At 46.6% G+C, this 13526-nt stretch overlaps 2 protein-coding genes across 5 annotated transcripts in view; both read right to left on the reverse strand.

Moving 5' to 3' along the window:
• CPNE8 (copine 8) overlaps positions 1–13526 on the reverse strand; it is a 263087-nt gene that overhangs the window by 189481 nt on the left and 60080 nt on the right. For all 4 annotated transcript variants that reach the window (XM_051850927.2, XM_002712675.5, XM_070049629.1 and 1 more), the window contains one exon: positions 9683–9786. In XM_051850927.2, coding sequence (XP_051706887.2) covers positions 9683–9786 — 104 coding nt within the window. The remainder of the gene's footprint in view (positions 1–9682; positions 9787–13526) is intronic.
• Positions 7578–8421, reverse strand: LOC100359205 (cofilin-2). Its single transcript, XM_070049630.1, is given in 3 exon segments — positions 7578–7952; positions 7955–8101; positions 8104–8421. Coding segments are annotated over 3 exon segments (600 nt in total). The 5' UTR covers positions 8294–8421; the 3' UTR covers positions 7578–7689.

A 13526-nucleotide genomic window follows, 5' to 3' on the forward strand; every position in this document is an offset into this window, starting at 1 on the left:
CTGGCTTATTGTGAATTGAGGAGGAATCACTATGGTATCTTCAGTTAAGTTAAAAGGAATTTAAAAATGAATTTATGTTTGCACCACAAAGAAATTAAATATCATCAAATACAATCCTCTTTCACTCTATTTAACAAACCTTTTAAAATACCATTATCTCAAAAATACCATTATCTCACTTCTGAAGACGTATTTAGATAATATGCTGGGTAATAAAGCATTCAAAATTACTATGATTTTTCTTTTAATGGAATTTTCCTTCTAACTTTCCTAAAATTACCAAGACTACTCCGGTGCTCACTCTGACAGGTGAGAACGTGACGCAGCACCTCACATGGTTGCAATGCGTGTGTGAGTCTGTGTGAGTCGAGCTGTCGCAGGGCCATGGCGTCCTGGCACGGGGTGGGGGTTGGGGGCACCTGGTGAGCCAGAAAGCCCATGGCTAAATTCATCAACTGGATTCTGTAACACTTTCATAATGTTGTGGAAACCCTTCTACCAGAGGAAGGAACTGCAGGGTGGTAGACCTTAAAGATGATGCTTTCCATTACAGAGTCACAAATCCTAATTGTCTTTTTCCGCTGCATTTCTGTAACGGTCAGCACAGCTCCGAGTGGGAACAGAGATGCGGAGGGTCCCCGCGGGCTGAGCTCAGAGCTCCTGTCAGTCCCTCACCCCAGGGTCGGCCAGCGGGGCAGGGCCCAAGCTTGAGACCAGCACAGCACTCATCACTGGACAGCCGCTTTTCCCACTGGAAACGGCAGAGAGGTTAAGGGTGCCTTCCAAAGCTGGGGTGCCTGTGAGAAGTCACAGTCCCTACAGAACTGGCCCATGAGTTCCCCTGGGTGGGGGGGCAGCCAGTGAAAGACAAGCCATGGGTGTTCTGGGAAGTGCTTTCTGAGGGCAGCAGGACACAGAACAACGTCCTCTGTAGTCCCTGGTTCACAGGGAGAGAGACAAGCAGGCAGGTGCACGAAGTGTGTCTCCTGAGTGGGGTCCCAGGTAAGCTCTAGCCTTGTCACAAGGCAGGAGACTCCCGTCTGTGCCCCCTACACTCCCCACCATCCTGCTTTTCCACCTCCCCATTCTCCTAGAAGCAGCTGGGCAATAGCTCCAGCCAAGGTGAGAGGAAGCTTTGAACTAGGACTGAAGTCTGAAAGCCAAACGTTTGTAATGATTACCAGAGTGCGACGGCTGACTCCCTGTGGCTCAGCAGTTACAACACCACTGTGGATGTGCACATCCCACATGCAGAGTGCATGGGTCACATCCAATCCAGCTCCCTGGTAAGGGACATCCGGGGAGCAGCAGTGTTGGCTCAAGTAGTTGGGTCCCTGTTCACCCAAATGCGAGACCTACACTGAGTTCTGAGTTCTTGGCTTCATCCTGGCCTAGCCATGGCCACCACACTCATCTAGGGAATAAACAAATGAACAGAAGACCTATCCTCCCTTCCTCCCTCTCCCTCCCTCTGAAATGAATTAAAAATGAGTAAACAGAACAAGGTGACTCAAATAAACAAAAGTGACCAACAAGTCAATTAATCAATCCTTGACGTTGTTAAGAAGCCCTTAACCGGAGGGAAAATTGGGATTGACACTTGTCAGGATCCATGTTGGAAGAAATAAAACATTTTCCCCCAGTGTTCAGGTCCCAGGTAAGCAGGGTGCAGTAATGGTGCTCCCCATCACTGTCACCTGGTTTACCAAGGAAGAAAACAGTGTGCTGGGTGCTGCAGTCGATGTGAATTCCGCACAGCGTTCTGGAGGGGAAAAGGTTCCATGCCCTTTCTCCAAGCTCTAGCACAGGCGAGCACTGTGTGTAGATTCAGCCCAAAGACTCCCTGGTAGAGCTATGCCCTCAATAAAGAGCTTACAACCCAGAAAACAAGGGCGACGGACAAAGCGCCACCACTGTTATCAGAACTATCATCTTAGTGTAAATGACTGTCCAAAGTTCACGCCTTCCTCTGTGCCACTGGCACAGCATGGTAAGAGAGCACGTCTCCAGAATGAGCGTGCGCACCTCCGACCAAGAAGGCAGGAGAACAGTAAGAGGAAGGCTGAGGCCGGCGCCGCAGCTCACTAGGCTAATCCTCTGCCTTGCGGCGCCGGCACATCGGGTTCTAGTCCCGGTCGGGGTGCCGGATTCTGTCCCGGTTGCCCCTCTTCCAGGCCAGCTCTCTGCTGTGGCCAGGGAGTGCAGTGGAGGATGGCCCAAGTGCTTGGGCCCTGCAGCCCATGGGAGACCAGGAGAAGCACCTGGCTCCTGCCATTGGATCAGCATGGTGCGCTGGCCGCAGCGGCCATTGGAGGGTGAACCAACGGCAAAGGAAGACCTTTCTCTCTGTCTCTCTCTCTCACTGTCCACTCTGCCTGTCAAAAAAAAAAAAAAAAAAAAAAAAAGAGGAAGGCTGATAAACTGACCTTTAACAGGCCTCAGGCGTATCACAGCAACCAGAATAAAACTCAACACGGCTGACCCAGAACTGCTAAGAATTTGGGTCAGTAGCACTAGAAATCCTGAGTGCAGTCTCTCTCCCTCCTCCTCTCTCTTTCTGATAATGCCATCAGTTTCCAAAGGACATCTTCAAACCAAGACAGTTCCAAAATCACTGTGTCCCTATTCTGGCCAGTTCACACTGCTGGATTCCTCAGCACAGTGGTCCCCCCGCAGGCTGTGTTAAGGCCACAGTGGAGCACAGGCAGCGGCTCTCTGGGTGACCGGGTACTCCCACAGCTCCTACAGGCGACCTGCAGTGGCCATGTTACCCTTTCTCTACCCCACACACTTTCTGCAATGAACACATACGACTTTTGTTAGGAATACCACCTCCCTGGAAATCAACTCTAAAAGCCACTCAGAACTATAAATACACACACACATATTAATGTAGTAAAATATTAAACTGTTTCCAAGCTTATTTAGGCCAAAAATAAAACGTTTTCTGAGAAGCTGAAAGTATCATGTGAGATATCCCAGTAACTGGGAAATCAAAGGGAATTCATTAAAATGATATCAAAGTGAAATCTTTACTTAATATATACTAAATCGATCTTCTGTATATAAAGATAATTGAAAATGAATCTTGATGTGAATGGAATGGGAGAGGGAGCGGGAGATGGGAGGGGTGTGAGTGGGAGGGAAATTATGGGGGGGAAGCCACTGTAATTCATTAACTGTACTTTGGAAATTTATATTTACTAAATTAAAAAAAGAATTAAAAAATTGATATCAAAGATACTACATGAATTAAAAAATGCACTATTGCTTTTCGTAAGGTCTTCTGCAGATAACCCTTTGTAGCCCAATTCTTTCAGTTTCTCAGAAAACATATAACCGAGATGTAACGAATCAAATTTCTGAAATTAACCAAGTATGTATATATTCTAAAAGTAAAATTATTCAATTTTGCAATGGGTTTTCACATTTCAACACTACAGTATTTTTCTACAATTGACTAATTTCTAGGAAGCTGAATTTATATGGAATTATCTACACTCATTTGTGTTCCTTTATATTTTCTCGTCACACAGAGATAGGTGTTCCCAGCACAGCCAGTTATGACACCAGGAGATGAATGATGAGCAGGACAGGGGCTGTGGAAGCCAGTGCGGGGAGGGCCAACGTGGAGGACGGCAGTGAGCGCAGGCACCTCGCACAAGCTGCTCAGGTGGTGACTGCCCCCCCACAGAGCAGCCGAAACAGAGAAAGGGTTTGGAAAAGCAGTGCTCAGGGCTGGGGGATGGGCGTACTGCAGGGTAGTGAAGCTGCCCCTGGGACCACCCCATGCCACACTGCCTGGGTTCCAGTCCTGGATGTGCTCCTGACTGCAGTTTCCTGCCAATGCACACTCTGGCAGGCAGCAGGAAGGCTCCAGCTGTGGAAGAGGAAGGAGGAGGAGCTAAAACCCAAGTTCAGGGAAGCAACATAGCTTACAGGACCTCCAAGCTGGTTGAAAGAATCAGAGCCGGACAGCAGTGGGTAGTCTTGTCCATTTCTTCTTCTGAAATTTGACTCTGAGTTTAATGTATCCTCTGAAAATACAGTGTGTGTGTGTGTATGTGTGTGTAAGATTAGCAACCAAGGATACTCACTGCAAGACGACAGGTAAGAGGAAATATGAAACAAGAAAGTATGCCTATTAGTGAATGTATCATTACATAAATTACAGTTCTTTTAAACTGTATAGGCAACTGTGAATGCATATGGAAACTGTATAGCCTTTAAAATGAAGAAGCTAACAGTCACACAGACAGACTTATAAAAAAATTTTACATCCCAGAAAACAAATTTATTGCCAATCCTGCATGCATATGTACATGCTTAAATATAAATCTCTCCCAAAATACACGAGGGATCACTGATAGTTTCTTTTTGTATTTGAGTAACAACAAACTGTCACTTAAATGCCCACATCATTTAAATTGTATAATGAATATTTTATGACTTTTAAATGAGCAAAAATAAGACAAAGGAGAAGAGGAAAAAGAAAAAGAGAGAGAACAAAGCATCAAAATAATGGTTTGAGATAAAGTATGAAGTTAAAGAGAAAATATGAAGGGGGTACCCTGCTGGTATGAGGAAAGGAAATTCTGAACAAACAACGGCCACAAAAGCTGAATACTGGGGGAATTAAGTCACATTCTACATGCTGAAGTCTGTCTGTGACCACCACCACCAGCACAGCCTCCATGACACAGTCTGCAAGCCGTCACTCCTCACTCCACTTTCTCTTCCCACGAGACTTGCTCTTACTGTTTAGAAAGGGGTGTTCCATGAAACAGAAGCCAACTGCAAACCTAAAGCATTTTGCTTTATAAATAGGATGAATATTTGCAGACTGCAAAGACAGGGCTGGGATAGGATTTTCAGTAACAGAGGCACTCGGATTACTTGAGCAGGAGGCAGAGCAAGCCAGGGCCAGCGGTACAGAACTTCCCATATATACACTGGAATGCAAATTATGCCAGTTTCAAATCAGAGACTGATAGACTGACAGACTGACCAAAGAAGAATTCATGACCTGTACTAGTATGGCACACTTTATTTTTTCCAGCTATACAGAACACAACATTTATTTTTTTGAAAGTACTTGATATTCATAAGTATTCTTTAGTGAATTTGACATAGTAAGCAAATACGCAAATACATATATTTATATATTTTTTGCTCCTTCCTGTAAGAAAAAGAGGTGCAGATTGGTGCCTCCTCACATAGGGCACCAATTTTAAGAAAAAGGGGCGCTGAACAGAGAGGAGGCACGGTATGAACTGGCAGCCAGACCGAATTAATTCAGAGAAAATAAACGCGCAGAGGTCCAGCGAATGCCAGCGTGCACACAGACTGAACACATGGCAGAAGCCCAGACCCCAGCAGGCTGGGCCTTGTTTTATCTTGGGTGGGCCAGAAGTGGAGGTTGGGGGGGGGCGGTAAGCAGAGATGAGCTTCCCCATACAGGTTCTTCAAGTCTGGCCCTCTGGCTTCCAAACCTGAGCAAGAATGCAGGGGGTGGAGTGGGGAACAAACAGGGTGTGAGACTGAAGGGGTCTCTTGAATAAAGGCAGGGGTAACAAGAACCTGAAATGGCTGAGGCTTCTGTCCTCCATCTATCCTGGCTCTGAGCACAGAAAAGGAGATGGGGCGCTGGTTTCTTTCCGGTCACCTCCTGCAGATACAGGGTGTTGACATGGGTATCTATATTCTGGGTCAGACTAACTGAAAAGCAGTCTTGCATTGTTCCTGCATGATGGCTTGGGGTATAGCAGTCATTCCCTCCTGGAAGAGCTTGTGAAATGTGTTATTGTACATGGTGGGAATAGGAGCACTATGATCATGAGAACAAAAGGAGGCCGGCGCCGCGGCTCACTAGGCTAATCCTCCGCCTAGCGGCGCCGGCACACCGGGTTCTAGTCCCGGTAGGGGCACCGGATTCTGTCCCAGTTGCCCCTCTTCCAGGCCAGCTCTCTGCTGTGGCCCAGGAGTGCAGTGGAGGATGGCCCAAGTGCTTTGGCCCTGCACCCCATGGGAGACCAGGAGAAGCACCTGGCTCCTGCCATCGGCTCAGCGCGGTGCGCCGGCCGCAGTGCGCTGGCCGCGGCGGCCACTGGAGGGTGAACCAACAGCAAAGGAAGACCTTTCTCTCTGTCTCTCTCTCTCACTGTCCACTCTGCCTGTAAAAAAAAAAAAAAAAAAAAAAAGAATAAAAGGAGATACTAGAAACACTGTCCACAGTGGAAGAGATGGCCAAAGTGAGAGGGACAAAAGGGGAAACAGGAAAGCAAGAATCCTATCCTGGCCACCAAAGATAAAGAACGCTCTCGTTTTGTTCAGTGTGTGTGTGCTGGCAAGGAGCCGTGGGATGGAGTCAGTCTGAGCTGCTTCTAGCTCTGGGCTCCTCGTTCCTCCCTCTGCTTATGGAAACCCTGGCGCTGACCGGGGTTTGGGTGAGGACTGAAGCTGAGTTCTTCCTGCTGAGTAGGGGCAGGGACAGGGTTCCAGCAGAAGGTGGCCTCGAGGGGCCGTAGCATCAGCTCACAGAAACTGTCTCCATTCGAGGTTTCATGTGCATGGCCATCTAGAATTTTCCTACCTAGAACAAACAGATCTAACAAGCAGATTAAATACACAGGGTCTAAAACTGAGGACGGATTGCTATTAGAGGCCCTAAGAAAGGTGCTGTCCAACCCAGGAGGGAGTGTTCCCATTGAGAGGCAAACAGAAACTGAGAGGAGTGGCTTGCAAATGACCAGTTGGGCACTGAGGCCTGGCCCAGGTATAAATGAGGCCCAGACCTATCTCACTCTTTTTTTTTTTTAATATTCCACAATTTTTATTGCAACGTGGTCATTGTTGTGAGGGTGGGAGTCTGATCTCAAAACAACGTTCCACTTAAGGCTCTTTTATACAGAAATTGTCATCATGACTGATATTCAAAATATCTTTAGTGCTGCAAGACTCACATGGCAAACTTAAAACTCCTACACTTATTCAGTAGTGTACGCTCAATGGAAAACAAAAAGGCACTAATAATAGCTATTTCGTTTAAGAAGGTATGCAGGTAACAGGAATGAACACTGAGGTACTAGGCTAAATTGATGACACAGTTAACAGAACTTAATTGGCATTCCTTTGGGGGGATTAAACTCATTACAAAAAAGTGCTTTTAATGCACAGTGTTATATCCATGCTGCCATGTCGCGCAAATAGGTTGGCCAAGGCAGGTGAGGTGTATGAACGCTCAAGCCTCAGATTCGCAATCAAGTGCAACTATAAATAATACTGAAACAAGTTGACCCTCTGCCCAGTGGATAATACCTGCAAGGCATTCAGTTAGCTTACCCTTTGCAGTATTCCTGGCTATTCACATTGACAATCACATTCATTGTAGTGCTTGCTACAAAGGAGACATCTAACCAGTTCTTTTGGCTGAAATAAGACAGGAAGGCATTCCTTGGGTTCTATATAAAGTAACTGCATTCAACAGTCTAATGGCAACCACTGATAGGCTGCTTAAATGAATGTTGCCTCCTTCATTCATTGTGTTAGAAGGGCCCAGTTGAAAGGGGAAAAAAGGAAAAAGAAAAAAAAAACAGAAAAAACAAAAACAAAAACAAAAAATACTATTCCAATGGACTGAGCTGGAAAAATGGAAACGCCTTAAGATCCAGATGGCACTTGACTGTCATTTTATAGTGGTTTTCCTTCAAGTGAAACTACTACACTGCCTCCCAATTTCTCTCCAAGTGTTGAACGGTCCTTAATGTCATCCAAGCCACTCACTTGCCATTCGTGTTTAATCCCTGTAAATTTCTTTTTAATGGCATCTTTAGAGCTAGCATAAATCATCTTGCTTTTCAAAGGTGCACTTTCAGGACCCCAGGATATAAACACTAGGTCTTCTTTCTTAGACTCTTCTGTTTCATATGTGGCATCGTACAAAGCATACCGGAATCATTCAGAGGTAGCAACTTCACAGAAGATGTGTAGGGGTCCTCTACAGTATCACCAATGTCACCCACCAAGATCTGCTTTGCTTCCTCTACAATTATTTGTCTTTTGTCATCGCTTAAACAGAAGAGAACTGCTTTCTTTCTTTTTTGATCTCCTCTTGTGTAGAACATTTCTTTACTTTCATATCATTAAAAACTTTGATGACTTCATCAATCACTGTAACTCCAGAAGCCATAGTGCCCACAGCTTTGGCTGCGGTGGTGGCTTGGACTCCGGCACTGTGGCACTGGGAGGAGTTGAAGGAGGTGTAGGCACGGGGGTGGCCGTGAGTGCGGGGCATGCCGGGAGCTGCAGCCCGAGGCTAACTCTTCACATGGGGTATGGATGGGACATCATAAAGGAGGTGTGAACTTCCCTAGGGAAGACACCCTGTTGACTTCCATTACCTAGCTGGCCTTGGGGGAGAGCTGGTCAGCATAGGAGGTTAGTATCAAGTAGGTGGCCTCTCTAAAAGGAGATCTACAACTCTGCCTGATTGCTACAGACCCTAGGCCTAGGCCATCCCCCAGATGACAGGGGTTACTGTGGAAGCTGGGCAGAGTGCAGGGCTTTTTAGCATGGGGCCAACAGGGTGTGAGGTTTTGACCCAGGAGTCCAGCCCTAGGGCAGCCCTGTTTCCAGTGGCATGCTCTTGGCAAAGCTGACAGGGCTCTTCAATGACAGCTGACTGCCCAATGCCCTGACGTCGCATGTTGACAACAGGTGCCATTCGGGGGTAGATTGGCCTTGTTGTGTCTCCTTGATGGCAGATCACCATCTAAAGCTGTTATTAACTGGCTGCCACCCATCATTTCACTTCTGCTGCTGCCTAGATCACTCCTCTTTCTCCTGGTCTCTATTAAAGTAGCACTCCCCACAACAGAGTTCCCCTTTTAAAAGAAAGAGGGAGACAGAGATCTCTCATCCACTGGTTCACTCCCCAAATGGCTACAAAGGCCACGGTTGGACCAAGCCAAACCCAGGAGCTTCATCTGGGTCTCCCATGTGAGTGCAGGGGCCCAAAATTTGGGCTATCTTCTGCTACCTTCCCAGATGTTCCAGCAGGAGCTGGATCAGAAGTGGAGAAGCCAAAACCCCAAACCAGTGCCCATATGGGATGCCAGCATCACAGGAGACAGCTTTACCCATTACACCTCGATGCCAGCCCCTAGATTTCCTTTAAACCACATACAAATAACTTCAAAAGTCATCACAGTTTAACTGACAACCACCCCTGCAGAACAAGACCTCCTAATACCTTATAAACACTCTGGCTCCAAGTTCTCCTTGCACCAGAAGTTGAGTTTAACAGTAATGCTCCAACAGGCCTAATTTGGCATCAAAGTAACAAGAAAACTAGAAATATTTAAAATGCTGGCTGCACCATCCTGGTAAACAAAGGTTAAGCTGACATCCATATTTTATGCTAAAAACACCAGAGGGCCCCGGTGACCTCAGCCATCATTTGGAGTCTACACACAGCTTAGGAGAAACCCACTGAGGCACACAGGGTTTGCGAGAATGGCCACATGAACCATCCAGCAGAGCACTGACCAACTGCTAATGCCAGGGACGGTGCATGGATTGCCTGCCAGTGGAATCTGGTAACCGGCAAAACTATACAGCTCAGACTGATGTTACCAAGCAGTCCTAAAAAATAAGTTTTAATGCAAGTTTTAGTAGAACTTACAAGTCAAAACGAAGATTCTCTCTTTCCTCGAAAAAGTAGTCCAGAATAAATTTTCTTACGAAATCAGGATTTAAAGTATTATCAATTACTTCAGTTCTTCCAAACTGTTGAGAGAGAAAACAAAGGTTAAAATCAGACCTTGTCTGGCTACTTATTTCAATTACAGTACACAACATTCCCAAACAGGAAGTACACAACACCCCCGAACAGGAAGCAGGCAAAACTCCCAAACAGGAAGTATGCAACACCCCCGAACAGGAAGCAGGCAAAACTCCCAAACAGGAAGTATGCAACACCCCCGAACAGGAAGCAGGCAAAACTCCCAAACAGGAAGTATGCAACACTCCTAAAGAGCAACCCAAGTAAGTCCCTCTTGTGGATTTTTGAAGTGAAATCCACACTCAGAGATTCAGAAGATAGGGTCAATTTCCCCAGGATAAGTTTCACTAAATTCCCCAGTATTTATAGGAAGCAGGAGAATTTTCTTATAATCTATTACACAGTTGTCCCAAGAATCAGTTAGTTTTGCCTTCTCTTGTTTTAATTCTTTTGGTATCTACAGAACTAAAATGGGACTGCTGTACAACAATCCCCCAGCCAGCTGGGGATACTGAATCTGCCTGCCAGACATGCAGAAAGTCAATCACTGACGTCTGGCTGGTGGAGAAAAGTAGGTATTTATGGCAAAGCACAGGGCACGGAGCAGGGCAACTGATGCTTAATTCCGAGGCTCCCCAAGGAATAAGGGGTGAAGGCTCTTCCAGACAGACACGGGGGCTGAGTGGTGCGTGTTCATCGCGTGTCCAAGTCCTGGGTCAGTGGGTGGTACTCCTGCCTTCCCTTTGGTTGGTGAGGCTTAGTCTCTAAGGACTTCATGGTGGAAGGTGGCCTTCAGTTGGTCCACAGGTTTACATGTAAGGAAAATCTGGAATTCCCTGCACGGACATGGAATTCCCCTAAACAAATCCTTGGAAGAACACTGGCCAGCAGGATTGTAATCTACTGGAGAAACAAATGACTCCTGGAATCCAGTGATTACAGCCAGCTGTGCCACTCCCTCAATTCAGAGAATTCCTTTTGATAAAGCACAGCCAAGGACACCTTGGACTAAGGAAGCTGGGTTCTGCCTTTGTATCCTGAGGTTGGGCTCTGGACCCACTAATCTTGCAGGTTTTTATAGTTCTGGGTTGCAGTTTGACTTGTAAAATATGAGGTTGTCCATGTTAGAACAAGTGGAAACCAGGGCAGAAAATCCCACTTTCAACAGGAAGGCAGGCCTTAGCACAAAGAGAAATGCTGATTCTCCCTTTTGTCCTTGGCTTACACTCTTGCCATCTATCAGAATTCTAATGAGGGAATTTTAACCTTAGTTCTGAATAACATTATCCAATCAAGCAGGCAGTCTTATCAGAAAACCAACTTTTATTAAAGTTCCAGGAAACACTCTCTTTTTAATAGGAAAAGAAAAGAACTATGCTAATCCTCTAAAGCACGAAAACCATGAGCTTTCTCAAGTTTTGATAAGGCCACAGGCACAAAGTCTTGACGACAAAAGACTGACCAGGGCAGTTACCAACTAACGGTCCCCAAGAATAACTAATTCACAGTGGCTTAGGACACTGGGTAATAGTTCATCACGGACCAATATCATACAAACTAGAACTTAGGTGTCTAATTCAACATTGCAAAAATACTGAGTATTTACTTTCAACAAAATATTAACGGTAGCCATATATATTGAGTACCTCCTTTGTTCCAAGCCGTTTTTACATATTAGTATTTTTTACTTTGTAATTATATTTTATTTTTTATATATAAGAGTCATGATTACTCTCGTGGCAGAAAAGAAGTAACAGAGAGAGAGCAAGAGAGCGAGGTTCCCTCCCCAAATGCACACAATAGCTAAGGCTGGGCCAAGCCAAAGTCAGCAGCTGGGAACTCTATGCAGACGTTGGATTGTCTGCTTCAACTCTCCCATCCATAAGACAGGACTCACAGTGTCTGCCTTCTCTAAAGTAACGGGGTGGGGCCGGCATTGTGGTGCAGCGGGTTAATGCCCTGGCATGAAGCACCGGCATCCCACTTGAGTGCCAATTCGAGACCCGACTGCTCCACTTCTGATCCAGCTCTCTGCTATGGCCTGGGAAAGCAGTAGAAGATGGCCCAAGTCTTTGGGCCCCTGCACCCATGTGGGAGACCCGGAAGAAGCTCCTGGACCCTGGCTTCGGATCGGCACAGCTCCGGCCGTTGTGTCCATCTGGGGAGTGAACCATCGGATGGAAGATCCATCTCTCTCTCTCTCTCTCTCGGGGCCAGCGCTGTGGCTCACTTGGTTAATCCTCTGGCATCCCATATCGGCACTGGGTTCTAGTCCCGGTTGTTTCTCTTCCAATCCAGCTCTCTGCTGTGGCTGGGGAATGCAGTGGAGGATGGCCCAAGTACTTGGGCCCCTGCACCCACATGGGAGACTAGGAGGAAGCACCTGGCTCCTGGCTTTGGATTGGCGTAGCTCCGGCCATGGTGCCCATTTTGCGGGTGAACCAATGGAAGGAAGACGATTCTCTGTCTCTCTCTGTCTATCTGTCAAAAAAAAAAAAGGATCTCTCTCTCTCTCTGTGCCTCTCCTCTCTCTGTTTAACTCTGACTTTCATATAAGTAAATAAATCTTTTAAAAAAATAAAAAATAAAGTAATGGGGTGTGTGTTTAGCAGATCCCTTGGAACACCCACATCCCAAGCTGGATGTGTCTAGGTTTAAGTCCTGACTCTGCTCCCAATTCTAGCTCCTGTACACCCTGCGAACCAAGAGGTAATGACACAAGTACCTAGATGCCTGCTATCCATGTGCATGACCCAGATGGAGTTCCAGGCTCCTGGCTTCAGGCTGGCCCAGTCCCAGCCATTGTGGGCATTAGTGGGGTAAATCAGTGGATAGAGTATCTCTTTCTCTCTCTTTCTCTGGCTTCACCCTGCCCTCCACACCTCTGCATTTTTTTTTTTTAAGATTTTTATTTATTAGAGAGGTAGAGTTGCAGACTGTGAGAGGGAGAGACAGAGAGAAAGGTCTTCCTTCTGCTGATTCATTACCCAAATGGCCGCAATGGCCGGAACTTCGATCCGAAGCCAGGAGTCAGATGTTTCTTCCCAGCCTCTCACGTGGCTGCAGGGCCCAAGCACTCGGGCCATCCTCCACTGCCTTCCCAGGCCACAGCAGAGAGCTGGACTGGAAGGGGAGCAGCTGGGACTAGAACCGGCACCCATATGGGACTCCAGTGCCACATGCAGAAGATTAACCTACTGTGCCACAGCACCAGCCCCTCTGCCTTTCAAATAAATGAGTAAATAAATCAATCAATCTTTTATAAAAATCTGTATTCTTTCTAAGTTCTTCCTCTATATAAATACAGGACACGTTAATTCCAACAATGAACCTATCCAAGGGCTCTAATTTTAAGAGAACGACAACAAGAGAACATAGCCAAACAGAAGCAGCTATGCCCTGCACATCTGCTCACTTACTTGAAAACAGTGGTGCAGGGGCCAAGGAGCTGAAGCATCAAACCTGTCAGAATGGCCCTTCAGCAACTCCATGGAACTGGCAGAAGGGTTTCCAGACCAGACAGAGAGCACCAAACAGGAAGTGCACAACACTCCCAAACAAATTTCCCCAGCAGCTAAGGCAGACTTCATTCCCAGCCCACACTCAGGGAAATTCAGAGGATACAGTGAAACGCCCCAGGGAAGGCCTGCTGAGTTGTTACCACGCAGCTCCTTGGGATCTGTGCGCATGACAACACCCACCAGCCTGTGTTTTATGGAACACTGGCTTGTCAGCCATCGGGGTG

This window comes from Oryctolagus cuniculus, chromosome 9, assembly GCF_964237555.1.
Source record: "Oryctolagus cuniculus chromosome 9, mOryCun1.1, whole genome shotgun sequence".
NCBI lineage: Eukaryota > Metazoa > Chordata > Mammalia > Lagomorpha > Leporidae > Oryctolagus > Oryctolagus cuniculus.